Below are 26,270 nucleotides of genomic sequence, written 5' to 3'. Positions count from 1 at the left end.
TCTTGAATGGGAATCTATAACTATCAGAAGCTTATCTATGATAACCCAAGAGGATGATGTTAGGTAGTTTTGCAATCCTTTCAAGTTATTGTGTAGGTGTTAGGGCTTTTTGTTGTTCTAAGCACTGGTAAATTTATGCCTCCATTCAACAGATGTACATTTGCTGAAGTGATGGCAAAAGAAACCCCTTTCACTTCCTCAGAAATTTCTTGGGGGGTGGGTTTGCTCTGCACGTGTGCAAGGGATAGTCCATACTCCATGACTGCAATTCTTTTAATGTGTCTAGGTGAGATGAGAACAGATTAAGCTGGTTTTGCTTGGATCTTGGTAACTGTATTGTCTCCCTTTCTACCATCTAACAAACCTTTGCATATGAGTTGAAAAGGCATGCTCAAAAACCTCAATATTATTTGAAAACAGTGTTACTTAAAACAATTTTCAAGTCCTTCATTCCTCTTCTGAAAAGACATAGCATAAGGAACCTTGTGAAAATTTGTGATAATTTCAAATAGTGGGCAGAGGGTAAAATACTTCCTGTACAGGTACATTTTTAGAGGGGCTGCTGGTAGAGAAACTCCCAGCTTTTCCAGTAGAGAAGAAATGCCACTACTTTTCTTTGTGTTGCTCAGAAAGGCATTCTGGGTCATTCCAACTTCTGACTCAAGCCTGCCTGGTCTTCAGAATACACGTGACCATGTAATTGAATCTTGAGAAGTCTCCCTGTTGATAGCCTTCAGTTGGTACTTACATATATTCTTTGATTTCTTACTACTTTTGGCTATGATCAAGTTTCTTATGGACCTTAGTAGCAGAGTGGCCAAGGCCCTGATAATTCTGCTCAAGAGATTCTTGGGATAATTCTGGGGCAAGGTATCAAAGAATTCCCTGTTAAGTGAAACTTTGAATTGAAATGAAAAGTCAGTGCTAACATGTGAAAATGTTGTGAGGCCCTGAGAGAACAGTCCTAAAATCTTTATTTGGGCCGTTCTCTTGAATATCTGACATTTTTATAGAAAGCACTGCTTGAAACTTTCTACATTGTGAAAATACCAAAAAGCAAACTTTTAAAAAGATGAGTAATTTCTTTCCTTTCAACTGTTCTTTTAAGATCTATTACCTGCATTGTATAACCTGCATTGTAGTTTAGGACATGTGCTGTCTTTTCTTATCTCGTGCATGTTATGCCAAGGGACAGGATCAATGCATGAACCCTACAAATACTGCTGAGATAAAAACAGACAAGCAACCCTCCACCCCCATTTTTGATACGTTTGAATATATGTACTTCTAATATGACAATTATCTGTACCTTAAAATTGTGTTTAATCTCACCTTTGGGGGGTTTAATTTGTTTATTAGCATTTGAAGAGTAACAATGTGTCTTTGCATTCATGATTGTGCATTTTCCAAAAGCATGTTTGCTTTTCATATGCTTTTTTGTATGCATTTCCAAAGGTTTATTAATACATTTAAGAGAAAATGAACTGCTTATGTATGCTACAGCCAATTCATAGTAGCTTTGTTAGTAAGCTTTGAGATTGTTGGGCCATAAATGATGGAGAAAAATGTAATTTGATACAAGCAGCATCTCCAGTAGGTATGAAAATTTAAGATACTTCTTCATTGGATAGACACTTAAGTCCAACATTACATTTTTTTGAGGAAGTTTGTTTCTTTAGAAAGTCGAGATATTTTTGTTGTTTTATACATAAAGCACTGTTGTTGTGCTTTTAGATAATACCCTTTCTATTTCCTAATGCAAATGCCTGAATGAGTGTTTGGATTGTCTAACATACTTGGATGCAACTTAAAAGGAGCAAGGATGAAATTGCTAGGATGTTCTTCTGTTCTAGCATTAAAACTTGTGTCTCAGTCTGGTTTTCATATCTTTTACGATTGATCTAGTGTAAAACTGTATTTTGAAAGGGCAACAACTCATCAGTGTGTTTTGATATTAGGTTTTATCATGTTGTGATGGCGTTTTGAGGAAGAAAAGCTGTTTCTGTACTAACTACATATTTAAACTCGCTGACTTAAAGCTGTCTGAACTGAGATAACGATGTGAACATGGATACCTGTCATAGCTATTTCTGTCCTTTTTAAAGTTCAACCACATCATTCTGAACTGATGCTTCATTAAATGAAACACGCAAATTATCTGAAAAATAAAAGCTGAAGGAGGAAAGCACTTGCACTGGTAAAGTTTTCCAGAAGGATTGCTGATATTCTGCTTTTAAACTGGCAAGTCATTTAGCCTGGCTTGCTTTTTTTTCTTTTGTAGATTTTCATAAATGATATTCCAAAGACAAGTTACATATGTTGAAAGATTAAAAAATGCTGTGTTTGTGATTGTCCCAAAGTTCTACTACTTAAATGATTAGGGTTTTTTGTTCGTTTTTTTTAGGTCTGTTACATTTGAATCCTTCTGTCCTTCAGAGATTTGTAGCTTGGAAATGTCACATTTTGTGTAATGACTTTTTAAAAATTATTTATTAAAAATACTAGCTGGAGTTGGTTTAAAAAAAGTTAGAAGCATCTGGAATCTCAGATTTTCATTTTGTGAAGTTTGATAATACAAATGCATCAAGACTTTAGATTCTCTTTAAAAAAAATTCTTAGATGATAGGGTCCTCGTATTTGTTATTATTTGCAGATACATGATTTAGAATATTTTTTAGAATTCTTCAGGTTTTCCATTGTCTGTCTCAAACCTAGAAATAGTTAGAAGTTTCTGAAAGATTTAAATATGAATATGAAGATTGACTATACAGTTCAAGCAGATTTAAGAATTAGCTAGTTGTAACACTTTGAACATGGGTGTTATGCTGTTTTCACTTGGTAGGTAAAAGTGTGTAGCATTTTTTTGCGTACACTTTTTGAGCTCTAGAGTAATGAGAGTTTCTGTTCAGATACTTTTCTTGTGTTTTACATATTGAGTGCCTAGTATGAGCTATGGTCCTAACCAGTATCCTCTATTTATCCCTTTGGGGCTGGAGGAAGTGAGCCAAAAATGAGAGGAAGGAGCTGTTGGTATTCTTCCTTCAGATGGGATGGAAGACTCCACTTTCATCATCTGGAAGTATGTTATAAGGGATGAAAAGTGTGTAACGTGCGGCTTGGGCAGTTGCTGCATCAGTCACTTCCAAATAGCTAAAATGTAATGCTTATAGCCTTACAGTTTTGTCCAAAGGATTCATTGGTTTTGCTTCCACACAATATGCAGTTTCTTGTAATGTTTTATGCCTTAACAATTGTAATTTATATTTCAGCTTCTGGAGCCAGTTTGCCATCAGCTCTTTGAGTTCTATCGCAGTGGTGAGGAACAACTACTACGGTTTACATTGCAGTTTCTACCAGAATTGATGTGGTGTTATCTTGCTGTCTCAGCCAGCAGAGATTTGCAGAGCAGTGGTTGCATAGAGGCTCTTCTCCTAGGAGTTTACAACTTGGTTTGTATTTGCACATAATTATTCAGGCCTAAAAATACTAGTGTGCTTTTTGGGGTTGCTGTATAGAGTATTTTGCTGGGGAATAATGAGAAGTTTTTTTTTTTCAGAACTGAAATGAAGTGATTAGGTATCTATAGAGGGAACTGTCTTATGCACTTTTGCAAAGTTTGTTTTTTGAAGGTGATGCCCTAGTCTGAAATCTACAACATGAACTTTAGATTTTTTCATCTTGGTGAATATTTTCTTTGCTCTTTTTCTGGTTCTTGGGAAGTGTAATGCACTAATAGCTGAAGGGGCCAGACTTTAAACAAAATTGTTTTTCTACACATTGTGGTTAAACATACATGCTGTTTGAGACTTTTTAGAGGAACTGCTTTTGAAGTAGTTGCCCGTATTCTGAGGTATCTTGACTATTAGAGGAATTGCAAAATGCTGCTTTCAGCAAATTTTTTGTCCTTGATTTTTGAACAGATTGTTCAGATTTGAGAACTTAAAGGTCTCTTTTCATTTTGTTAATAACCTTGACGTGAGATCTTTTTCATATTTATATGAAAAGATACTGTTTTGTATTAAATTATGACTTTGAAGAACAGAATTATGATGGAACCTTTAAGAGCACCATATTTTAGTTATTAAAGGCCAAATGCCTTTAATCTTTCTATGGCTATTATGAAAAGCTTAGTGTTATGTCTTTTGGGATTCTTTTTGGTGCAGTTTGAGTGTTCTGGATGTGTTAGAAAGACCTTTTGGGAAGTGAAACAATGATGAAATTTGAAGTCTCCTCTTCCCATTCTGAAAATTGGGAGAAGGCATCATCCCCCATCCCTCTTCTCAGAACAACCTCAAATGTCTTTGTGCAAAGCTAAAGAAAACATTTTCATCCAGGAGCCTACTTAAAAAGACCCGAACCCTTATACTCAATTCTGCATTGGCAGAATACAGGCTATACATGCTTTTTGTATTCTTGATTATAGCTGAGAAGAAAAACATTCCTGGAAAGCATATGGTGCATCTTATGCCTAGAGCTGATTCACTCCTTTATTTCCCTGACAAAGGCATCTAAAATGGTTAAAACAGATATGTCTATAATTGCTTGTAATATCTTCTAGGATAAAGCAGTTAAGCTTGAAACCAGTCCAGTAACCTCTTCTCTTAGCTCTGAGCAGTTTCTTCATCAGTTATTGCCATAGCCATCCATCTCCTGTTGCTTGGGGTCAGAGGAATTTTACGGCAAGCTTCTGTGGGAAGCTGTAGACTGGGACTTTTGGAAATGATTATTTTTCCCTGTTCTGCTCTAACACATAGTGAAAGCGTATGCTAAAGTAGTGCCAAGTTACTGATGCTGATTTCTTTGCCCCTGTTAATGTTATATAATACTTACAATTTAAACAATGTGATACTGGTTGGATGGTACATATGGATGGTACTGTTCTTCAGTATACCAGATTCCAAAGGTAATAGGTGATCTGCTTAGATACTTATTTTATTAGATACAAATATTAACTCTTCTGTAAATAAGTACAGTGATCTCTTGGAATCTGAGGGGAATTAAGATCCTGAACTGAGTTCTGCAGTTTCTTTCTGAAGCAAGTTGAAAAATTTAATATTGCTCAGAATAATTGTAAATTCACTACATTGTCGGGGATATGGAATTATTGCTGCTGAAGTTAAGTTCACAAATTGGTTTGTTCTACTTTCAACTTGGAGATGTAACTGAAGAACAGGCTTCACAGAGGCAGGTAGTGTATGCAGTTGACTTTTAGCTTTCCTGGCTGCAGGTATCAGTTTTTCTAATGTACTTCAGATCTTGAAATTTACTCCTGAAACTTAATTATAAATCAGATTAAAATGAAATGTCAATATTTTGACATGTCAATATTTTAAAGTTTGAATGTAGCCAGCTTCTTTTCCCTTCCAAATGTTCAGGAAACTGTTTTCCACACTAATGCTACGTTAAAGGGTAAGTGGTTTATGTGGAGAGCGGAGGAGCTGTATGACTGTTCAGACTGAACAGCTCTCTAGGCCATTTTGATACTTCTCAGTATTCCTTTAACACTTTGTATTCCACTTTAAGACATGGGTTTTAATAACTAGTATGTGAAGTTAGTCTTCAACCTAGTGACTTCTGAGAAGGGGTTGTTAAGAGGCACTTTATTGAAGCTCCTCTCCAATCTCCACCTTTTGGATGCATGAAATCTGTTGCTGAAACAAAAAACGTTGGATGATAACATTAGGAATACAAAACTGCATTGCGGAACCTTGGAAACACTAATAAATAACTCAGTACTAGAAGATAGAGGGGGAGTCAGAAAGGGAGAGTCAAAAAGGGAATATACTATCTAAATAAACACTGTACAGGATATCTCTTTCTGAATATCAGGATCTTTATGAGAGACTGGTTGACATCCTCGAGATCCTGAGTGTATGCTTGATGGGGAAGTTAGGTTAACTGCAAGCCAAACCTTCAAGGTGCAGCCAATAATCCTTCCCACAAACTGGAATGTTGCCTTCTCTACATACCATTGCCTTCTTGACAGTAGTTACTAATACTACTCTTTGCTATAGCTGTGGTAATTGCTATTCCTCTCTCTTGTATATCCTAATAGTGTTGCAAAGTGTTCTTGCATGTGTTTTGGTTTGGAAGTTCAGAACTTCTTATTTCTGAAGCTTTTGCTCTAAAGTACTTCAGTGCTCTTCTGTGATACCCTGGCAAATCTTTTTGGCCTTACCCTTTAGTCTTCCACTCACTTTAGGAGTGAGAAGTCTGCCAATCTACTATTGTGGTGGTATCTTTCGGCAAAGTGGCTTCCCTAAAGCTTTGCATCCATTCTTTTTTTCCTAGGTTCCTTTTTTCTTCTCTGTCTAAATATATAATTATTAAACTTGGGTTTTTGCAAATATTTTGATGTCTGCTATTATCAAACCGTATGAGGCTGCACTTGTTTTAGAACTAAAATGTTTTCCCCAAAAATGGCTTATAGAACCATTGTTCTGTGGGTGAATAGTTTTCGGAACAGAATTATTGAGCATTAACCTTCACAAATAGCAAGTAGTGTATAATTAAAAATATGGTAACACAGTTTAAATTTGTTGATTTCCAGTTAGTCTCTTTTAAGGTAGCCAATAGCTATGCAAATGCATGTGCCCTTTGCTAAGTCATTTGAATATTAAAAGCAAATGTATTGCAGTTATTTTTCAGAAACAAAACTAAACCACTGTGTTAGGAAGCAAATGAAGAGATAATTTCTAGTTTGTAATTCAGATTGTGATAGTATCCCTGTCTATTCTATAATAATTGGTTTGTTTTCCTTATCCATTTGCTCTTTTCCAGTATTTAACACTTCTGAACGCCTGGTTTCTGCAGTACTGTGTAACCCTTGATGCCTCTTGTCTTTTGCAGGAGATAGTTGACAAGCAGGGTCATAGCAAAGTGCTGAGTTTCACAATTCCGTCTCTGTCCAAACCTTCAGTCTATCATGAAGTAAGTGACTTTTAAAACATGAAGTTGTTACTGATTGTGAAACACAGTATGCTTTTGGGGGCCTGTTCTTTAGGAATAAAAGTGAAAATTAGTTTGACATTTCGCATGATGACATAGTAATGTAATTGATTACTGCTGACTGGTATCTCTGAGGCCTTTTCAAGTCTGAATAGTAATAACTGCATAATATCCATGCACCAGTATTTTGTTTGTTTGTTTCTTTTCCAAAGCCTTTTACCCTGTTTGGTGTAAAATCATCTCTCAAACCCAAGACTAATAAGTAGTCAGATAACCATAAACCCCTTGAAAATTTATATACTAATACGGTGATGATCAGTTGTCTGTTTTTAACTTGCATTGTAGCAAGGCTTCAGGTTCTGAATGACCTTTTTTCTTTAGCCTTCCAGCATTGGCTCCATGGCTCTCACTGAAGGAGCTTTATCCCAGCATGGTTTGTCTAGGGTTGTATACAGTGGACCTCATCCTCAGAGGGAGATGTTAACAGCACAGAACAGGTGAAACTGTATAGTAAGATTTTGCTTGAGAATCATTAATGAATTTTAACAACTTGTATAGTCAGACTTAAGGTGTATGCTGTTTTTTTTTTTAAACACATTTAATTGTGGATGCATAAAGAATAGGAGCACATATTACTACATGAAGGGAAGAAAACTTACAGACCCAAACTACTCAATTATCAATAACTATTGAAATACAGTACTGAGTCTGTTCAAATAAAACTCTTGCAAATTTCTGTGTAAACTTGTTTTGTTTCTTTTAAAAAAGTAAAATTGGCCATCTAATCGCTAATGTTCCTTGTAAACTCCAGGTTCGAAGTACTGACGTTCCTTCTGCTCTGTTACAATGCTGCCTTAAGCTACATGCCTGCAGTTTCTCTTCAGTCATTGTGTCAAATTTGTTCAAGGTAATTTCTGTAGGCTGATTATACTTAAAATGGCATTGCCAACTTGAAATGTAATCAGGTTGAGTTTGTTTAAAAAAAAAAAAAAGTTCAGGTTCCCAAAAGCTGCTTGTAAACTTGACTTTTTTCGTGTTTACAGTTGCATTATTTCTGTTTAAAGTACCTCTTATGTGACTTTGAGTTGAGATCTCAAAATAGGGAAGACATAATGTGACTTACATGCAGTGCTGTCAAATGGTAAAAGAAATCAAATCGAGGGAATTATGTCTGTTTTTAATTATAGTAGCGGTAGGTGTTTTAATGAAATAAAATCAGAAATATTTTCTAAAATCTTGGTAAATCTTGCATTGCAAGCTTATTAAAAATATTTGGATGCTGTGCAAGTTGAAACTCACTTGAAAGTATGGTGGATCTTGAAATAAGTTCATTTTTGCATGTATTTTGGATATTTACAAATTACCTCTGCTTTAACTGTAATGTCTACTTTTGATCTGTTTCTTTTTTTAAAAGGAGAAATGGTACTGAACATGTCTATCTCTAGAATTTTGGAAGTGGACTTTGGGTTAGGGAAAACATTAGAATGTTTTTGTTAGCCCAGGAAAACCAAGATAGAGTCAGAAATCAACTACAGTAGCTTTCAGTCGTAACTCCAAGGTCCCAGATTCCTCACACAAACATAAAATGGTAATGGATGCTTGTAAGATTCTTTCCTCTCTGGAGGAGATGAGAGAGTACTGGAGAACATGTGAATATTTATAAGAGTCTTTCCAGGAAGAAATTTGTTAGACCGGTCATCTAAAATTTAAGGTAGAGAATTATTTCACAGCTAGGGACTGTAGACAGGAGACTGATGTTGCTTATTCTGCTTGACTAGCTTTGGATTATATTTGGCATCAATAATTTAAAGAAACCTCCAAAAAAATCCAAACAGCTTCCTCGTAGGTGCAGACAAGCCTTTTTCTAGTTAGAACTGTTGAAGCTTTGGATACTGAATGATTTGATATTATAATATTTCACTTTTGTTATCTTAGTTCTTCATTCCCTGCTTGTTTTGGCATCCATGCTTCTCTACTCACTGGAAAATCTCCTACCTGACAGCAATTTAGGGATTCAAGAGAATGCGTCAGAGAATAAAAATGTCTCATTATCTTATTTGGATGTGGAGCTGACAAAATTCTCAGAAGAATCTGTAGAATAACTCTTTAATTGCTTTGAGCCATACTGATTATAGGTTTCTTTTTGGAAGATCTCTTTTTATAAAAGAAGTAATGTACAGTGAAGGTGCATTCTTCTAGAAAAGTCCAGTTCAGTTTTTTACAACCCATACTTTTTTAAAGAAGCACAAACTTCTAGTACTTTTTATTTTATTTACAAAGGTTAAACTTACTGTGTGATAACAATTGCAGCCCAAAATACTTTGAGCTAATCTCAAGTATTGTAAATCCAGATTTCTGCATTTGGGTACTTTCAGTGATAGTCTCTGTTTTCATAAAATTATCTTACTCTGATGGAAGGTGAAGCAGTTCTGCTGGTGTCATTGAAGCCTTTTTATAGGAAGTAAGTCAGGCTAGAGTAGGCTTTTTAAAATTGATCAATATTGGTGTTAATAGAGTAGCTATATTAAGATCTTTTCTGTAACCTTATCGGTGTAACTGATCACATTCCTACTGGGAGTTCACTATTTTTCCCAAAATATTTATTGTATGCTTACACTATCGCATCTAGCAAATGCATAAATACATACATCTGCATTAAAAAAAATGACCTAGTTAGATTTTTTTAATCTAAATTAGCATTTTTGTTTAAACTAGAGACTCATGTCTAGAGAAACATTTGTTTAAACTAGACTCCTCCCTCCATCCCCCAGCTTTACCTAATGCTGAAATGCATATTATTTTAGTGGACTATAACAGTAGTCTTTGAGCCAAACCATTGGTAGAAATTATGGAATATCCGAAACTAAAATGTTGTCTTTTTTTTTTTTTTTTTTTTATTTTTTTTTTTTTTTTTCCCCAAAAATAGGTTGAATATGGGATGGGAGATGCATACCTTAAAAAAAAAAAAAAAAAAAAAAAGTATGTATGTATGTTTATTTATTTATTTATTTTTGGTTGTTCAACTTAGTTAATTTTGGTAACTAGCTCATGTCATCTGAGAATTAGATAGGAGCTTTTGTGCTTCAATTTTTACCATATACGGACAAAAAAAAATGTGAGAGCATGAACTGTGGTGGTTCTAGCATCTTAAAAATATTTATCAGAAGAACCAGTTTGATTCACTAACTGGAGATAACATTTTTGTTTTGCCTAGCTGTCAAAATACTGTGCAGATGAACTTTGTATATTTGCATTCTAGTCTCTAAAAATTTAAAATTTTAAGTTATTTGAGTAGTTTGACACAAGTCACAATATAATCTGAAGTAGTATATTCCTTCCCTAACAGTAACAAAATAGGAGTTGTTAATCTGAATGATTATGCAGGAAGTACTTAAATAGTGTATGTTTCTGGCCAGCAACAGTATCTAATTTAGAGGGAAAACTTGCATTTATTTACAAATTGAAGTGTTTGGCCATTCTGGAAAATCAAAATTCAAAAGCAAGATGAACTGTTTTTCAGAAACATGGCTTTAAATGGTTGCATTCAATCACTTAAATTTCATTTTGTGCCAGTCTGAGAAATTCATACCTAAGATTGTAGGTATCAGTAACAATTTTAACTGAATACTGATGCTCAGAGCAGCAGTTGACCAACTTGATAAGTGGCAGCACAAGCCTAGGACTTAGGGAATTAGTCTTCAATAACAGATGTGTATACAGTGAAGTAGGTATCTTACTCCTTCAGAAACAATACGCAGTGTTCTTGTTTCCTTGCATGTTGTTACTGACATGGCTCCCTGCCTTTCTTGATGAAGTCTTAATTGTTTGTCCGTTTGGAGATACGGCGAAATGAGTGTGAAGAGTCAAATCGAGGTTGTACTAGGTGCCAAGTACATACTGGGAGGGTTGCTGAACCTTGCAGATCTGGGGGGTTTGTTTGTTTATTGTAAATACCTAAAGCAGAAGATGAGTTGCAGAATAGAGAGGGAGAAGAAAAATGCATGCACGCTAAGTTAGTGGCAAAGTATTCATTTAAAAAAAGATGGGGGGAATCCTGAAATCTCTGTTACAAATGTAATTTGAAAGATACTGCAATACAATCTTACAAGAAGAACTCAAAAAATTTTTTTTTGTTTCTGGCGAAAGAAAAATCTAAGAGCAGTGCCCCAAGAAGCTTTCTGATACTAAACTTTTTAGTCTATGCTTTGGAGAAGAGAATATTTTGATTAATATCATTAAAGATCTTTCCAGAAGTTCAGTAATATGAAGCTGGCTGTTTTGAAAAGTCAATGAATTGAATACTAAACCCCTCAGTATCTTTGGTTTCCAGTCTGTTTTGACTACAGAACCTGATGTGGAATTTGGTTCAAAACTAGTCTCTAAAGCTGACTTTCACTGGATTTTATAATAATTTTATAAATATGATACTTTGGTCTCTTTGCTCTGAAACTTGTGTGCGACTTTGCTTTATATGGAATGACATGCTAATGTCTATGAGTAATAATAATTGATAGTCTACTTTCATTTACTTAAATACAATTTTTTTTTTCCTGTTCAGCAGCAAATGCTTTTAATTCAGAATTACTTACTGGCAATTTTTTTTCTTATTCAATTGCAGTATAAAAGTAACATGAGTGACTAGGACGTCTTCTGTCTGTTGTATTTTGAAGGGTTTGAACTCTGCCGGTAGAGGGCATATCTTTCTTCCATAATGAGTAGTAGTCTAGTTCTGTTGTTGCTGAATACCTTTCTGTGGGTCTATTGTAATTAAAATGTATATTAAACACTTGGCTTTGTAATGTTGTATAGAAAGGTGGTTCTACATTATTTACTAATGACAAATGAATGATTTCTTTAGAATCTGTGTCTGTGGATATCCTCGCCAACAAGTGAGAAAGTACAAGGGAGTAAATAGCAGGATTCCAGTTTCTTCTGAATTTATGGTGCAAATGCTAACGGGGATTTATTATGCCTTGTGAGTTTTTTTTCTTTATATACGCATATAAAATAAAGAAATGTCAGCCTAATTTGTACATTCATGTAGGCATACCACCTTTCAGATGTTTTGTTTCCTAGTGAATAGGAGTATGTCTAGTAGTATGGTCATCAAGAAGAGAACATACTTCAGCTAACTAGTTGCAGAACTAACCCATGTAATATTGGAGAAAGAGGGATGGAACAGCACATAACGGTGTAACTGGTGATGTGAAAGTCTTTGAATAACCTTCCAATTGTTGTCTACTGCCTACATTTCTACATGCATAGTTTTGACATCAGTCTAGTTAAGCAAAAAAAAAATCTTACCATTGCTTCTTTGAAGTGCTGATATCATTCACACTTTGATAGTCATGTTGATGTGTGAAGCTCTCTTATTAACTGAAATAAATGTTAAAACTTCCATCTTTTAAATGTTCCTGTGTTGCTAATGTTAGAACAATCCTGTTTGAAGTTCAGAAAACATCATGACTAGTTGATCAACAACTGATTGTGTCTTTTTTTTTAACTGCTGGTAGTCGATGAAAGTAAAACTTGTTCCTCCTTGGACACCTCTTCAGAACAAGTCTTCTAGATAGCAGGCATAATAGGAAATAATCAGTTTAACTTCTAAACTGAGCTTTAAGAAATACTGAATCTGTGGATGTCATGTGACCCAGAAGGATCATCAGTTGATGGGTGCTAATTTTTATGTATAAATTTATTTTTGTAGTTATAATGGAGAATGGGATCTGGCTCGTAAAGCTATGGATGATATTTTGTATAGAGCACAGCTGGAACTGTATCCAGAACCTCTGCTGGTAGGTGCTGTATTTCAACTTTGAGCAGAATTTTTAGTCCACTAAATTTTTCTGATGAATGCACACCCTGATGCAACATCATGCCAGGAACTTAAAGCCCACAAGGTCTATGTAGTTGTGCTTAACTGAATAGCTAGACCTATAAGTATATAGACAGACACATTTTTAACATGCTCTTTATTTTACCATATTCCCTAGTGTACAAGCCATTTACACTAGAAGACTTCCAAGTCTTGGAGGTTTAAAAGATGCAGAAACATGCYKAAGTTMATGTTGAGTAATARCTGCATATWRAAACYAGRAACTTTRCTTTAAATAGYGTKMTGGATTTTAAATAYAACTTMGTTGTGAGACRGKCWATTGCAGCTGKYTTTTTTTTTTTTTTTTTTWASMWKCTCTGTGTAATGTTAGTGTGGTTAGCAAAATGTTAGTGTGGTTATTTGAACTTAAACTGGAATTATACAGAGTACTCTTCTTGGAGTAATAAGAATCCCCTTACATAATTCTCCTAAAATTTGGATCTTTTTGTTAAGAATTTATCTGCATTTATTCTGTTCTAGGTTGCTAATGCAATTAAAGCTTCACTGCCTCAGAGTGCCATGAAATCTAGTAAAGAAGGTACAAGATGCATTCAGGTTGAAATTACACCTACTTCATCTAGAATATCAAGAAATGCTGTGACTAGCATGTCTATCCGAGGGCATAGATGGAAAAGACATGGTAAGAAACATTATTTGCAATGAATTCCGAGCTTTTTAATCCTATTTAAAATAATATTGAGGTTTTGGGTTTTGCACATCTTCATTGTTAATTAAAATGCCTTCAGTGAGTGAATATTATACATTAGTTCTCTTTAGATTGAGATTGCTTTTCTAAAGAGAATTATTCAGATTTTTAATATGGGTTTGAGGCAGTGATAAAACCGATTATATATGAAGTGGGATGTGCCATTCTGCTGCTGCTAGTAAGCAAACAGCAGTTTGGAGTTTATTTTCTTAACTGGTGAATGGAAATCTTAATACAGTTCAGACATTATTTTCTCTATTTCTTTCTTTGACCATGTTTGTTTTTTGTTTGTTGTTAACCAACTTCTATTCAAGGGAATTCTCCAAAATCACTGAATCTTTAAAGAAGCTGATGTTCCTGTTTTCTTCTGAACAATAATGTATGGTACCTGAAGCAAAACCAATATATTTGTAACAGCTTTACTATTATATTTAGTATTCTTACCACAAAACCTCATCTGTCTGAAATTACGTAAATAAAATTGGGACTTAAATATAGTCAGATAAATTTTTATTTTTAGGGCAGATTAGCATAAGAGATTCTAACAAGTTGGACACAGGTCTGTGGTGAAAAGTGAAAAAAGATGGTGCTGAATGTACTGCAAAAAGAAACATTCTATTCCACTTCTACCTGCTTCAGATGAAGAACAGCAGATCAACCAGAGATCGAAACTTCTCATTGTTTGCTCTCCTGAGCTAGTAATTCTGATCACAGGTTAAGGAAGTGAGTGAACATTTATACTGAACTTATTAAAAGAATATTCTGCCTTTTAAAGCTGAATCATAAAAACTTCTTGTATAATGCACACTATAAACTTTTATTGTGTATAGGCAATGTATTTAGAAAAATACTATGAAATTCCTTGTCATAAAGCACCTAGCAATACTTCAGCCAAGTGTTGAAAATTATTTATATACATACATATACATATACATATACTGGTAGAAAATGTCTTTAAAATAATGACTGAGCTTTCTGAGCAGTAATGATACCCACTGGTTGTAGTACCAATAGTAAGGTGCCCAGGGTCAAAGCAACTTAAAATAATCAACTGAAAATAATTTTGGTTAAAAACTGCTTAAAACTGTCAGACACAGTTGAAGAGCTAAAATATTAGCATCTTTAACCTGAGTGAGGTCCCATAGCAATTCATTACTGAAATGTTAAGACTCTAAGGAGAATTTTAGCCTTTAGTGTTTATTTTCCTTTCTTCAGGCTGACAGTTCTTAAGCAAGGAGTATTAGCTAAGTGCCAAAAATCTGTATGATAGATCAGCTTTTAAATGGAGAAACGCCCTTTGTAGTCTAGCAATTTTGCCTGCTATTATTTTTTGGGTGGTTCTGATGTTCATTCAGACTAGGTGACAGAGGGGAACACGGATCAGTGATGTTGAATGTTGCTTATCCAAAGGAAACGGAGGCATGTTAAAATAAGTGTCCCCTTGCTCTTGTTAGTACAGAAAAATGTAATACAAAAAATGTTACAGAATCAGTATTGGAGCCATCCTTCTGAGAATGCAGATTTTTTAGCAAATACTGAGATCTGGGAGTTTTTACGAAAACCGGTGATCTAGTATTGCCTTCTTGTAAAGGTGATACTTGAAGTTCAAGAGAAAATGGGTAGGACAATTGTGCACTGCAGCAGATAACAGTAAGGTGAAAGAAATGAGAATAACAGTAGAATTTATAGAGATGGGGGAGAATGGTGGGTTTTATGGGAACCTCATATAAAGCAGGACAAGTCAAGAGAAACAGTGGTGTAATCTAGTTCTAGTCAGTATGACTGAAGCAAGGAGTGGTCAGTGTTTAGGAAGTGTTAGGTTTGCAAGATTAAGGACTCTTAATCTCTTGTCAACACTTTATTTGGGTTATTGAGAAAACTTTGGACTTGCCTCAGTGGTAGCACACAGGATTTAGTTGGGGAAAAATCATTTGGTGTAGTGACAGGGGAAAAAATTTGTGTGAGTAGTTGTAAATTTGAAGGCTGTGGAAACAGGGTAGTTTAAAGGCTAAAACTGAACCTATGTTATTTTTGACTGACTGACCACCAATTTGTTTTGATTTAAATGGCGCATGTTCCATGTATTGTACCACTTCAGATAGCCTCCTCAAAAATGTTGTTATAAAATACTAACAAAATTGTTGTTTATGACTTAAAAGAAGTCTTTTAAAGTGAATGAATTGTATCATGATTTCAAAATTCCTAATAACAAGCTTCCATGCCCAACAATCCTGATGAAAGAAAGAACTTTAGGGTAGGCATACAGATAGAATAATGAGGTTTGTGTTTAGAGATGCTTGTTTGAATTAAAATGAGTATTGGAGTTGGTAGAAATCAGGTGACAAACCTTGTCACTCCTGATCATTGTTCTCTCTCCTAGAGTGTGGGTGGGTGGGGAGATGAAGTTGGTGGTTATGTGTGGTTAAGTTTGATCTTCTGCATTACATGGACCACAAGACTTCCTGAAGCAAAAAATCCCCAGTGATGGAAGCATTTTCCATCACTGTTTGTAAAAAACCAAATACACTGCAGATTACAACAGGCTAATTGCATTTCCAGCTGAGAAGCGTGTGCTTTCTTTCTAGTAATTTTTTAAAACTACTTCCATTTGCAGACACTAGATCTTGCTAACCTTTGCTAAAAATCTCCACCAAAGTCTGTTCTGGGAAAACGTCAACTTACTGTTTAATCTTACTGTCATACTCAACCCTGCATGTAACCCTTTCATTCGAGCTGTTACTTAGACATTTTTTAAAGTCAAGTTGGTATTGTGAATTTGAACTTCTGACAGACATAGTAAATGGAATGGTCATTTGCAAAATGGATCCATCTACTCACAAATGAATGGGATTTATAGAGTCAGTTGATATTATCCACCACTTATCTGCAAATTATTTTGTGCTGTTGAATTGTTTTGCTTCTAAATCGTAAACCTAAAAAAGAGGATTTGATTGGGCATCAATTTTTGTAGTGTTCATATTTTAAAAACAAGCTCTGAGTGGCTCCTCTGTTTCCATTCACAAGTGGAGGAAAAACCAGGAAAATCGTGCAGTATGTAAAGCACATAAACACTTAAATGAGTGGTTATTTATAGAAGCAAGGACAAAAAAATAAAGCAAGCTCTAGTAATGCTTTCCTTACTAATGTAAAATTTGTATGACACTGCCCAGAAAAGAGCTACTGGAAAAACTCCTGTGTTTAGAGATAATGCATGTAAGACAAATACTCTGACATAAGTGACTGAGTAAAAAGAACTGAGCAGATGCTGGGTAGATACATAGCAAAAAAGATGATATTGACTAGAGAAGAATGACTAAATGTTATTTTTTCCCCATTACAATGATTGACATTCAAGTACTGCACAAGGTTTAGAGATATTAGTCTTTGAGACTCTATGGAGAGATTTTTTTATTTTTATTTTTTTAAACAGTGTTGGCTCCTGAAATAGTTATAACTTTTTTTTTCTAGGAATTCAGAATGAATGATAATTTTGGGATATAAGCTTGATACTTCTGTAAATCATTCAAAATGCAAAATGCTGACATGGCTGTAGAAGAGATGCAGCTTGAGCTTGTGGTGGTTAAAATTCAATTACAATCTAGATGAAGAGTTTGCTTGTTTGGAGGCACTCATAATAATAAGGTAGATTATGATTGAAATATCTTTTGAATTAATTTTTAGCAGCTGGTAATCATTAAATATGTTTACCAAAGTTGGTTGTACTACACAACACATCTAGAACTTGACTCCAAATGTGTTTTTCTTCAAATGTTATACCATATTTACAGTAGCTTTCAAGGTGACATATTTATTCAGTTTTGTCTATACGCTATTTAGCAGTGTCTTTTGGTGTTTTCTCTTTTGCTACATTGCCTTGAGCACTGCATGTTAATATCTCTTTCTCAGAAGAATAAGCCCCAAGAGTTGTCTAGTCTGAAGCAGTATTATCTTGAAAAAGAAATCCTCTGAAGCTGAAGGTTTGTTTGGGGTATTTTTAAAACTTTTAAAAATAAGGATGGGATGCATCTGTGAAGGACATGGATTGCATAGTCTTAGCGCTGCCACAGGGCAGGACTGTAGATGCTATGGTAGACAGTGTTAATTGGGGATGAGATACCCTGTATCCTATTTCTGGTTGACTTCTTCCTGTAGCTCAGTGTTAAACTCTGAGAAAAGTGTATTCCCTTTCATTAAAAGTAGTTAATAACTCTTAACTAAAAGATTAAACATAATTGTATTGAGTAAAACTCCTCAGTAGTTTTCCAGTTGATTGGTTACAGAGCTGTGGGAATACAGCAGTGATGGCTGAGGTACTAGTATCAGAATCTGATATTGCAACTAGAAATGCATGATACCAAACAAAATAATTATTGCTATTACCATGAAATCTGTAACTTCTTAAAAAAAATATATATATATATCTATAAAAATATGTATATATTCCTTTGTTCCTTCAGTCTCTGCTGTGCCTTTGATTTTGTGCACCCTCCATCGCTCTTCTTTGGAGCTGGGCACTACTAATTAATGCTTTTTTGCCCTTTCTGGGTAGAAGTAGGAACTGAAAGCAAACTCTCTTCTGCCCACTCTTCTGTGTGGGCTCCTTGCTCTAAACACTCTTTCTAGTAGAGTAAACTTGTGCATGTGGGGATATGGATCCTGGGAAGACCTGCTGAACTAAGGTGCCTATAGCCAGACAGATGGGGTAACAGGAGGGGGTTTGAAGGTTGCCACAGAAGTACAGGTACCTCACCCCAGTGAGATGCAACCACTTTACCTAGAGGGTCAGTCTTCCCTCCTCACTAAACCTCTGCTCCTATGTTTAAAAAAAGTATCTGTGTGTATAAATAAATAAATAAATATATAGCTGTATTTGATATTATGATACTACTTTGATCATATCTAATATTCAAATGATACTGGCTGCATTTTAGTGATAGGTAACTGTAAAATGAGTTTTATATTATTGTGCATGTGTCAGCAGTGCAACTTTCCTAGAGGAGTTTTGAAGGGTTTTTTTAGTGACTAGTTATTGCAGAGCATAAAGCTTTCTAATGTCTCTACTGCTGCAGTTCAGTGCTCAATTGCTACCTTTGTTACTGTAAAAGACTTCTGCAGAAGATGCTGTTAGCAGGAAGAGAAATTGGAAACTCTTAACTCTTCTAAATTTGGTGCCAAATATCAGGAAGTTAATTGCTGCTGTTAGCTACTTTAATGTCATTTCCATTAGATAGTACAACTTATTAAATAGATATTTTCATTAGTGACTGAATAGTTAAAGAATCGTAATATTTACCATTTGCAGGTAAAATTGGGGATGGCTCTTGCACTGGGGGGACAATGGTGTCCATCCCCAGCAGAATAACCAAGAGAAGCACAGAGGCCAGCAAAAAGCCAAGCAGCGCAGCGTGCTGGAACTGGAAGTACACTGTGCCCGCACAGCTGTCCTCACTGCAGGGGATTCCCCTCCAGCTGAAAAGCATTAGAGCTGCTGCTGTGTAAAATCATCTCATCATAAATTCCTTTATTTTTGTACTTCATATAGGCAATTAAATGTCTGTACTGAAAACTCCTGTCATCTGCAAAGCAAACTGACAGTCTAGTCTTAAAGTTCCTTCCTTAATCCTCAGTTGTGAAAGACTTGTGTTATGGATAAAACACTGGGTTTCACTTGAGCTTTAGCCCGAGCTGTGTTTTTAGTTCACTTTCAGTCTTGTCAGATTTGTTGCCCTAGCATTTGTATATAAATTATGTATATAACACATGTAGTGTATATAGTGTATAGTTTTCTTCTACTTTGCTTGTATTTCTGTGGTATACATCTTCATGGAGGATGTGCAGTGACTACCTGTAACTGATGGCTTCTCTTTTTCTTCTCCAGGTCATCAAATGCAGTTTTGTGGTTGTAGAGCTAGTGCTGATAAAGCAATTCTGAGTACTTTTTTAAAAGATCTTCAGACACTTAAAATACTTCAAACACTGTGAAGCTGACAGCTTGCTAGGATTGTAACTTGTTACTTGCATATACTAGGAATTCCCACAAGGTCTTCCCCCCCCCCCCCAGTTTATCTTTCTCAAACCTGTCTTCATCTAATTTAGACAGTGATCTTGGATCAGGATTTGTTTTAACAGGACCTCATAGGAACTACTGCATTATCATCATCATTATTGTTAAAAATCTTGGGCTTACATGTAGTCGTCATTCTTGCTCTTTGAGTAGCAGTGTGATTTATTTATTTTATTTTTTTGGCCACATCTGCAGGAATCTCAGAATGTCTTAAAACGTTTTTTTAGCCAGGCTTAGCATTTGTATATTTTCTGCTGTTGACTTCCTCAGGTGAAAAGGAGTAATCTTAGAACCAAGTTGTGTTGTTTTTACTTTAATTTCCTTTTTTCCCCAGCACTGCAGAAAGTTGCGTTGTTTCCCTCCTCTCCCCTGAGTTGCTTAGTAACTGACTTGTGTGACACAGATAAATTTATTGCAAATTAAGGTAGTTGTAAGATCATGTAAGAGGTTTAGAAAGGCTGAGAAGATCAATATCTATGGTATAATATTAGCAGTGGCAAAACACTTGAGTAAAACTCCATAAATTTTATCTGAGCAAGTTAATTTTAGTAACTGGAGAGACTTCCTAATTTTAAATATTTTTCTGGTTAAAAATGATTTTGAAATGAAAAAAAAAAGGAATTTAAGTGTGCTTGAGCTGGCCTGGTGATTCAGGTATTAGTTATCAGGCTAACCATTGTGCAGCATTGCAACACTGCATGTGGACTGAAAGTGGAATTTCTGGTCTAAAGTGATAACACATGAAGTTGATATACCACTTCATTGTAAAAATAACAACTTTAGAGACAGTTTTGTTCTAGCACGTTGATGCTGAGAAGATAGTCATAATTACGGAGAGTTCTTTGATATTTGAAATTCTGTGAATGTTTGTTTTATGATGATACTCAAAGCTTTTAATTTTGAAAGATCAAGTGTGGGACTTCCAGTATGTGGGTGCAGGCCAATAATTGGAAGACTGAAGTTCATAGTTTAAAAATTAAGTAAAATTCCATACTTGCTAATGTTGCTAATTAACAAGAGGTTAATATGTGAACATCTGCTTTAATTCATAATGCTTTAGTCATCTATTTCTATGGGGTTTTGTTTCATGTTTTGTTTCAGACATCTTTTTGTTTGTTTGTTTTTTGTTTCTTATTCATCTTCAATTCTAGAACAACCAGAGAATGGTAATGATGCTGCTGAATTGGGCAACTTTATCATACCTGAGATTAGTGTCACAAATGTGGCTGGAGAGAGAACCGGGAATGGGGAAAAAAGCAGAGCACTAGCAGAGAATGATATTCAGCATTTACAGGGTGTACAGGAAACAGCTACAGATCCTAGAACTGACAGCAAAGGCATACCAGAAATCAGGAGGCAAAAATCTGTAAGAAAAATGATGGAGGATGGAATAAACTCATCTGGCAGAGTGCAGTTTTAGCAGAGCACTTGTAGCTGCACTCTAAGGTACCGCTGTTGATTGAAAGGGTCACTGCTGCATGTTTGGAGAATTAAAGTATGCAGTTAATATATTTGCATGTGTAATAACACAGATGCATGTATTGCACACAGATTTGTCTGTGCCACAGACAATGATGATGTACTTACAAGTAGATAATTTGGAGCAACTACACTGTGAGATTCAACATTATTTTGAGTTTATTAAGCATATTTATTGGGTTCACAAAATCCAGTGATCAATGGAATGAAGAAAGCTATCCAAATGGACATGAAAAGCATCTTGCTGTGTATATCAGATTTCCCCAAATTTCACTTTTCATTGTGTGCTTGAGTTTTCATGTTCCACTGTGCTCGAGTTTCCAACTCGTACCATCAGACCTATGATGCAGAAGGTGACCTTTCAGTCCTAAAGCATTTTTGGGTTGCTAATTGTGCAGGTGCCGTATTAGGTGTTCTGGGGCATTGATCACATATCTTTATAATTAATGAGCTTTGCAAAATAGTATATGGGAGCACTTGCTCAAAACAAGATTTACACTTTTTTTAGTTTTGTGTAATAACTTCTGATATGTTTCTAATCCCTTGCATGAATTAACAAGACTGCATTTCTTTTCTTTTCTTTTTTTTCAAAATGACTACAAAATGAGATTGTGGGCATGCTTCTTGATTGAATTAATGCAGCATTATTTGCTGTAATTTTATATCCTAATGAATTGTATTCCGAAATGTAATTTAATAGGTAAGTGCTCTGTCTTCTGTTTGCTCTCTGTTCTGTTGCTTTAAAGCTTCATGCTTATAAATATCAAAATCTAGTAATCATAAAATCATTAAATGTGAGAAAGTCAAATGTTAATTTTTTTCTTATTCTACCATGCAGGTAATACCGATTTAGCAATTCAAGAAGAACTGATAGAAGTATCTGAAACTGATGAAGGATTTTACTCTAGGGCTACTTCTAGCACAAGTCAGTCTGCCTTATCGAACAGCAGCAACACCAGCAGCAAGAGCCTTTTAGGGAAGAGCCAGCGAAGATCTGGAGGAAGCAAAGCTGGAGGGAAAGAAAAAGAAGGGGAAACCTGCAGAGAATACTTGTCACGAAAACAGACTCAGAGAGCCATGAGTGAGAACCTAGAGCTTGTCTCTTTGAAGAGACTGACACTGACGACTAGCCAATCCCTGCCTAAACCTGGCAGCCATAGTTTGGCCAGAACTACCACTACTGTTTTTAGTAAATCTTTTGAACAGGTCAGTGGTGTCACAGTTCCAAATAATCGTGGTGGTGTATCTGGTACAGAGGCAAACAGGTTCTCAGCTTGTAGTCTTCAGGAGGAAAAACTGATATATGGAGCAGAAAGAACAGATCTTCCCGTTTCAAGTAAACAACCCAATCAGCAGCGACCTCCTAGTATCAGTATAACTTTATCAACAGATTGACATTGTTAAATTGGCCAGTATGAAAAATAAATCTGAGGGCTTTATGCTGATGTGGGTACCATGCATTAAGCTCCTTAATATGCTATATATTACCACCTTAAACCTGAAGCCCATAAATTTTTATGTTTTGGCTCCCATTTGACAGTAAGAATGAGTAGACACAGTTGCAATTATTTTGCATCAACTTCTAATAGCTTGGAAAATACCTCTTTGACTTCTTACTTTATTTATACCCCTGATTGTTTACAGCTTCATGTAACACCAATTTAACAAGCATCAATTGGTTGTTTAGCCACTGACCAAGATGTGCGGCTTTCTACAAATGCACAGTATGGGAACAAATAGATCCCCTTTGCGAGATTTTACTCTTTGCTACCAGCTGGCATAAGCGAAACTGCAGAGGTTATTTAGTAGGAGCCTTGTGGTGTGGGCATGAAATTTTGGAACAGCATTGTAACAACATAACGCTTTCTTGTGTTAGTCATAAGAAAGCTGCATTTACGTGTAAGGTTAAAACTAGAAGCACCAGTTCAGTGTTTGTTATGGCAGCTTTTGTAACAGTAGTTAGTACATGTGGCAATACTCATGCTTTTGTATACTTATGGGTCTGCATTATAGATACATTATAGTTTGTATATACACCTTTGAAAATGGGCCAAAAGTCACACAGTAGCAGTACTTGTGGGTGGGAGTTCTCATGAATTGCTGTAGTAGTCACTTCTCAGGCTACCAATAGTCTGACAGTCTCTATTTCTTTCAGATTCTTAAATATTGGGCACAAAGCTACTTGGTGAAAAGTCACTGTCATCAATATTTCTATTAATGGGAAAGAAATGTGCTTGTGTAGTGGTATCATGTAGAAAATAAAGTATGAACGCTTTGCACTGAATCAAGCAAATCAGGAGTGTGAATGTGTTTAACATGAACTTGTATTCTCTTAGTCTCAAGTAACTACCAAAGGATGTGTACTTCTAATAACTTGCAAGCACAAAGGGAAAATATAATATAAATATAACTAGCATTATAATTGCTAATCTCTTATACCTCTTATTTTTCTAATTTGAAATTCTAAAATAGAAGCCTGTTTAAGGTTACTTAACTTCAAACCTTCATGTAGTCTGATGACCTCATTTGTTACTAACTTCTGCAACCTTGGGTTTATAACTGAAAATCAGCATTAAAACTGCTTATGCAGAGATTTGGAGAAGCAACAGCTGACAAAAGCACTTCAGTGGCAGTGACCATCTGACAAACAGACCATTTATTATGAGTGGAGAAACAGGATGAAGATGCAATGCGTGTTCATTCCTAAGTGACCAGATTTCCACAGGTAGCAATCCCTTATTGTCAAGAATATAAGAAGGCCTTGTAAAAGAGCAAACAGTGAAATTTTAGTAGACTTTCTTATTTGCCTGGGGGTAAGTTTAGATATTCCTTTTTTATTTAAACTGAAGCACAAGTGACTTAAGCAGCTCATGTTATACTAGCAGCTTATAGCTTCTTGAATTAATTAATGAAAATGGATGGGAAGGTGTAATTGATGGTGTTAAACAAGTTGTTACTGAAAATAGACTAATACAAATAGTCTCTGGAGTGTGCGTAACCCCAGGCAATGGAAGAGTTTCAGGCAGCTGGTAGCAGACATTGCCTAGTACTACACACTATTCTGAATGTAGAGCTTTTCCTTTCCTTAAGATTTGTTGTAGATGTTATGATGAAATAACCTGCAGAACTTAAACTGCTTCCTGATCTGCTCTTGCAGTAAAGTATTTAAGAATACTTTGAAATACCTTACAGTAACTTATATTGAAAAAAATTAGAATAAAAAATAAAATTACAGTTGACAAATGTTTGTGACAGTATTAATCATGAGCTAGTGTTAAGGAACTATTATTTCTAAGTAGTTTTACTGGGTTTTTTAGATCACGATTATCTCCACAGTGGACACTTTCAGACTGGGTGTTGGTGTAAAAGATATTTATAATACTTGGAAGATCTAGCCACTTAGCTATAAATCATTAGCTTTCTGAAGTATCTAAAATGCCATAAAATACAGAGATGTAACATAATGTTTACAGTGCTGTTGGCTTCAAGTCAGACAGTATTAAAGTACAGTTAGCTTACCCTTTATTTTATATAGCTAATTATTCTAATCTTGGTCTGGCTTGAATCCAAAATAATAGCTGAAATTACATGAGGCTTCATACCTTTTTATAAAACGATAAAAGGAAAGTTTATTGGTACTAAAGGCTGCTGCTTGTATACATGTGTGGCTTCATGTAAATATCTGTGCGTTAGTCTCTGGATCAACTTATACAATGGGTATGTTTTTATGAACTGACATCACATGTTGATACTAATTGAGTCCCAAGAATTTCTTTACTGATGTAAGTAATGAACTTTCAACTATACTTCTTTCTTTTCTTACAAAAAAAAAAAAAAAAAGAAAGAGGCAGGCAGAGAGGGAGGTCAGAATTATTTATTTTGTCCAAATACCCATCAACTTCCAGAAGATGAGTGTTGCACTGTTTCTAGTGTAGGATTGGAGTGGAGGTGGGAAGGGAAGCAGTGGTGGCAATTCTTTCCTGCTACTTATAAAATTGTGAAGCTCTTGGTTTTTGAGCATTATCTGATCATTTTAGACTGATTAATGAAAGGTGTATATTAAGTAGGGGCCTTTTAAAGGTGTAAGGAAACTATCTTAAGACATTACATATTCTGTGCTACCCCATAGTAGGTAGTTGTGATAAATATGTTCCAAATGTCATACATAGTTGCAACATTCTGCAGAAAAAATGTTAAATAGGAGTGAATCATCTCAAATTATAATAAAAGAGAAGCTGTTTAATGCTGACATTTAAAACTGACCTTACTGTTTTTAAATCAGAGAACTGTTTCCAGTGATGGCTTTGAACAGCACCATTAGCAAAACTGTATTGAAAGCTGAGTAGAACTACTTTCATTTTGAGAACCTGTAACATTTGTGCAAAGAGTGTATGTCTTCTCACCATTTCCTCTGGGGCTGCGATGGCTTTTCTGAGGGGGGGAAAAATGTCATTCAATACCTGACAGATTTGACAAGTACAGAAATATATTACTATTTTAGCCCTGTTTCTCTCTATCTAAGGAGGTCTCTTCTGACTTCTCTGATGATTTTAGAAATTTCTAAATTATCTGGCATCTTTTGTCAATGTTTGAGGCTTACAATGCTATATATAGATGTGTAATATATTGCCTTTTGTATTTGTATAATTATACTTCTAAGACAGCTGAATAGATGTGTACATTTCTTAACATTCACCAAAGTCTCTGAAATAGCTGCATCAGTTTATAGTTGTTAGTCTTCACCTGAGAGCCTGAGTTTAAATGAATGTGCTACACTTTCTCATGTTCTGCAGTGTGTGTGAGACTTTTAGTAATGCAGTATTTCACTTTTTTACAGAGTAAAACCTCTTTTTAATTATACATGAAAACTTACATTCCTAGTGTATAAACTACAAACTTGTGGTGTTTTGTGTTTAAAACTTTGGCTGATGAAATAAACTGGATTTTTTCTGAAGTTGTATACTTTTGTAAATACTTTGTACAGTAGCAAACTCTGCCTCTTTTTTACAGGTTTTGCTGAAATACACATTAGGTAGCAATACATTTGTTCAGCTTTCACTATACACATCTAGAAGTCACTGAAGATTGATCACGTTACTTAAAACATGCTGGATACCCATGTTTTACACAGGCTCTGCTAATACAGCCTTGTCAATTAAGACACCGTGACTAAACCTCTCAGCTGATAAACACTTACT

General features: G+C 35.2%; 1 protein-coding gene across 11 annotated transcripts in view; it reads left to right on the top strand.

Moving 5' to 3' along the window:
• The window catches only part of FAM126A (family with sequence similarity 126 member A), a 57,600-nt gene extending 31,571 nt beyond the window's left edge, over nucleotides 1-26,029 (top strand). For 5 of the 11 annotated variants that reach the window (XM_026082825.1, XM_026082823.1, XM_026082822.1 and 2 more), the window contains 8 exons: nucleotides 3,270-3,449; nucleotides 6,850-6,930; nucleotides 7,330-7,445; nucleotides 7,760-7,855; nucleotides 11,807-11,923; nucleotides 12,656-12,743; nucleotides 13,304-13,463; nucleotides 21,911-26,029. In XM_026082825.1, the coding sequence (XP_025938610.1) occupies nucleotides 3,270-3,449; nucleotides 6,850-6,930; nucleotides 7,330-7,445; nucleotides 7,760-7,855; nucleotides 11,807-11,923; nucleotides 12,656-12,743; nucleotides 13,304-13,463; nucleotides 21,911-22,467 (1,395 nt within the window). In that variant the 3' untranslated portion in view covers nucleotides 22,468-26,029. Of the gene's footprint in view, nucleotides 1-3,269; nucleotides 3,450-6,849; nucleotides 6,931-7,329; nucleotides 7,446-7,759; nucleotides 7,856-11,806; nucleotides 11,924-12,655; nucleotides 12,744-13,303; nucleotides 13,464-20,744 lie in introns of all 11 variants that reach the window. The other 6 variants (XM_026082830.1, XM_026082829.1, XM_026082828.1 and 3 more) reach the window with 4 other exon arrangements.
• Nucleotides 26,030-26,270: the final 241 nt, after the last annotated feature.

Source organism: Apteryx rowi, unplaced genomic scaffold (assembly GCF_003343035.1).
Source record: "Apteryx rowi isolate R43461 unplaced genomic scaffold, aptRow1 scaffold_595, whole genome shotgun sequence".
Classification (NCBI taxonomy): domain Eukaryota; kingdom Metazoa; phylum Chordata; class Aves; order Apterygiformes; family Apterygidae; genus Apteryx; species Apteryx rowi.
Note: the sequence above shows the minus strand (reverse complement) of the source record. Positions and strands in the feature narration are given on the sequence as shown.